This window comes from Myxine glutinosa, chromosome 6 (genome assembly GCF_964187855.1).
Source record: "Myxine glutinosa chromosome 6, kmMyxGlut1.1, whole genome shotgun sequence".
Classification (NCBI taxonomy): Eukaryota; Metazoa; Chordata; class Myxini; order Myxiniformes; family Myxinidae; genus Myxine; species Myxine glutinosa.
The window spans coordinates 4,276,432-4,280,550 of record NC_136266.1 but is presented as its reverse complement, the minus strand read 5'-3'; the positions used below and the strand labels follow the sequence as shown (position 1 = coordinate 4,280,550).

At 53.9% G+C, this 4,119-nt stretch overlaps 1 protein-coding gene across 2 annotated transcripts in view; it reads left to right on the top strand.

Annotated features, from left to right (window-relative positions):
• The first annotated feature begins 1,384 nt into the window (after positions 1-1,384).
• The window catches only part of LOC137429549 (T-box transcription factor TBX2b), a 148,543-nt gene continuing 145,808 nt past the window's right edge, over positions 1,385-4,119 (top strand). Inside the window, exon 1 of one of the 2 annotated variants that reach the window (XM_068119546.2) lies at positions 1,385-2,796. In XM_068119546.2, the coding sequence (XP_067975647.2) occupies positions 2,495-2,796 (302 nt within the window). In that variant the 5' untranslated portion in view covers positions 1,385-2,494. The remainder of the gene's footprint in view (positions 2,797-4,119) is intronic. The other variant, XM_068119547.2, reaches the window with a different exon arrangement.

Below are 4,119 nucleotides of genomic sequence, written 5' to 3'. Positions count from 1 at the left end.
TATTAATCATTTATTTATTTTCTTTCTCATTTGACCAATATCTCAGGCACCTTTTGAGCTCGGAAGCTAATATTTGGACATGAGTGACCAAGTGATGTGGCTATCAAGGATATTTTTGATTTATTGATTAATCATTTCATCTATTAATTATTTATTGATTAATCGATAAATTATTTATTGAGTAATCAATTAATTATTTAATTTTTTATAAATGACTTATTTAATTAAATTTCTAAAAGTTACATCTTCGGATGAAGCACTAGTGGTTTAGTTATGCGATTAGCCAATTGATTATGAAAATATTTTGTGATAATCTTTTATTGATTTTAATTATACAATTAATCAATCAATTAGTGTACACCTCTCCCTCCCAATGCAGCCTCAATGAGCCGCGCTGCAGCATATTTAATTATTTGGCATGGGGGCGGTGTACTTTGAATGTATGTGTACTTGTTATTATTATTATTACCTGGTTTCCTGCAGCTTGATCTTAGACAAGGTGTAAATGTATTTACCTGTTAGGGGGAGAGAGTACACAAGGTGTAAATGTATTTACCTTTTCGGGGGAGAACATGGCACAAGGTGTAAATGTATTTACCTGTTAGGGGGAGAACATGGCACAAGGTGTAAATATATTTACCTGGTGGGGGGAGAGCCTAGCACAAGGTGTAAATGTATTTACCTGTTAGGGGGAGAACATGGCACAAGGTGTAAATATATTTACCTGGTGGGGGGAGAGCCTAGCACAAGGTGTAAATGTATTTACCTGTTAGGGGGAGAGAGTACACAAGGTGTAAATGTATTTACCTGTTAGGGGGAGAACATGGCACAAGGCGTAAATATATTTACCTGGTGGGGAGAGAGTGGCACAAGGTGTAAATATATTTACCTGGTCGGGGGGAGAGCCTAGCACAAGGTGTAAATGTATTTACCTGTTCGGGGGAGAACATGGCACAAGGCGTAAATATATATACCTGGTGGGGAGAGCTTAGCACAAGGTGTAAATGCATTTAACTGGTGGGGAGTGCGGGGGACAAGGTGTAAATGTATTTACCTGTTCGGGGGAGAACATGGCACAAGGCGTAAATATATATACCTGGTGGGGAGAGCCTAGCACAAGGTGTAAATGCATTTAACTGGTGGGGAGTGCGGGGGACAAGGTGTAAATGTTGTCACCTGGTGTTGAGTGATGAAGAGGTGAAGCCACGTGGTGCGATAAATCCAAGAGGAGAAGATGAAAATGGTTTTCACACCTCCCGCTCCCCTCACCCCTCACACCTCACCCCTCCCCTCCCCTTCCCTTCCCTTCCCTTCCTCACCACAGCCGTTCCCTACTGGATGGGGGCGGGAGGCAAGGGGTCGCTGCACCCCGATCGGCCTCTCCGATGCGTCTCTTATAACATCACCTCGCGGTAAACGCGAAGCGGCTCCGGAACGTGCTCACCTTGGCTAACGTGGTGTGCCAGGCCCGGGCGTTCAGTCGGGACGAGCGGGAAGTCGGGAGGAGCGGGAAGTCGGGAGGAGTGTTCAGTCGGGACAAGCGGGAAGTCGGGACGAGTGTTTTGTCGGGACGAGCGGGAAGTCGGGAGGAGTGTTTTGTCGGGACGAACGGGAAGTCGGGACGAGCGGGAAGTCGGGAGGAGTGTTTTGTCGGGACGAGTGTTTTGTCGGGACGAGCGGGAAGTCGGGAGGAGTGTTTTGTCGGGACGAGCGGGAAGTCGGGAGGAGTGTTTTGTCGGGACGAACGGGAAGTCGGGACGAGCGGGAAGTCGGGACGAGTGTTTTGTCGGGACGAACGGGAAGTCGGGACGAGCGGGAAGTCGGGAGGAGTGTTTTGTCGGGACGAGCGGGAAGTCGGGACGAGCGGGAAGTCGGGACGAGTGTTTTGTCGGGACGAGTGTTTTGTCGGGACGAGCGGGAAGTCGGGAGGAGTGTTTTGTCGGGACGAGCGGGAAGTCGGGAGGAGTGTTTTGTCGGGACGAACGGGAAGTCGGGACGAGCGGGAAGTCGGGACGAGTGTTTTGTCGGGACGAACGGGAAGTCGGGACGAGCGGGAAGTCGGGAGGAGTGTTTTGTCGGGACGAACGGGAAGTCGGGACGAGCGGGAAGTCGGGACGAGTGTTTTGTCGGGACGAGCGGGAAGTCGGGACGAGCGGGAAGTCGGGACGAGCGGGAAGTCGGGACGAGTGTTTTGTCGGGACGAGCGGGAAGTCGGGACGAGCGGGAAGTCGGGACGAGCGGGAAGTCGGGACGAGTGTTTTGTCGGGACGAGCGGTGCCGTCAGGCCGTATCGGATTCACCTCCTGTCGCGGAATCTCCGATGGACCAACAGGAGAACTTTCGTTGAAAAAATGTCTTCATGGCTCAATGTGGGAACTAAATGAGCGACCTGGAATTGTGACTGGAACCAGGTGTGTGCGGCTCTAGGATCCATCCATCCATCCATCCATCATCCATCATCCATCATCCATCATCCATCATCCATCATCCATCCATGGCCTTTAGGCCATTCCCTTCGCGCCGCCCGTCGGACCTGCCGGGTCTCTGTTCGTGGCCGCCCGTTTTTCCTGGACTTGGTGGTCACGGTTCCGGCCTGACGTCGGCGGTGGGAAAACCGAGACCCCCAGAGTCGCCCGGACATCCCGAAGTGCTCCCGCTGCTGTTTCCCGCGGGTCCAGCACGGTCATCCAAAGGGAGTCATGGGGAGGATGAGCCTCGGGTGTCCCTTGAGGGGAGAGACCTGTGGGAGCAGTTCCATCTACTGGGTACGGAGATGGTCATCACAAAGTCCGGAAGGTTCGTCTGCATTCCATCTCGCACCTCATCCATCCCCGACTTCCTCCTGATTCCATCTCGCACCTCATCCATCCCCGACTTCCTCCTGATTCCGTCTCGCACCTCATCCACCCCCGACTTCCTCCTGATTCCGTCTCGCACCTCATCCACCCCCGACTTCCTCCTGATTCCGTCTCGCACCTCATCCACCCCCGACTTCCTTCTGATTCCGTCTCGCACCTCATCCATCCACGACTTCCTCCTGATTCCGTCTCGCACCTCATCCACCCCCGACTTCCTCCTGATTCCGTCTCGCACCTCATCCACCCCCGACTTCCTCCTGATTCCGTCTCGCACCTCATCCACCCCCGACTTCCTCCTGATTCCGTCTCGCACCTCATCCACCCCCGACTTCCTCCTGATTCCGTCTCGCACCTCATCCATCCCCGACTTCCTTCTGATTCCGTCTCGCACCTCATCCACCCCCGACTTCCTCCTGATTCCGTCTCGCACCTCATCCATCCCCGACTTCCTTCTGATTCCGTCTCGCACCTCATCCATCCCCGACTTCCTCCTGATTCCGTCTCGCACCTCATCCATCCCCGACTTCCTTCTGATTCCGTCTCGCACCTCATCCATCCCCGACTTCCTTCTGATTCCGTCTCGCACCTCATCCACCCCCGACTTCCTCCTGATTCCGTCTCGCACCTCATCCATCCCCGACTTCCTCCTGATTCCGTCTCGCACCTCATCCATCCCCGACTTCCTCCTGATTCCGTCTCGCACCTCATCCATCCCCGACTTCCTCCTGATTCCGTCTCGCACCTCATCCACCCCCAACTTCCTCCTGATTCCCTCTCGCACCTCATCCACCCCCGACTTCCTCCTGATTCCGTCTCGCACCTCATCCATCCCCGACTTCCTTCTGATTCCGTCTCGCACCTCATCCATCCCCGACTTCCTCCTGATTCCGTCTCGCACCTCATCCACCCCCAACTTCCTCCTGATTCCGTCTCGCACCTCACCCATCCCCGACTTCCTCCTGATTCCTTCTCGCACCTCATCCATCCCCGACTTCCTTCTGATTCCGTCTCGCACCTCATCCATCCCCGACTTCTTCCTGATTCCGTCTCGCACCTCATCCATCCCCGACTTCCTCCTGATTCCGTCTCGCACCTCATCCACCCCCGACTTCCTCCTGATTCCGTCTCGCACCTCATCCACCCCCGACTTCCTCCTGATTCCGTCTCGCACCTCATCCATCACCGACTTCCTCCTGATTCCGTCTCGCACCTCATCCACCCCGACTTCCTCCTGATTCCGTCTCGCACCTCATCCATCACC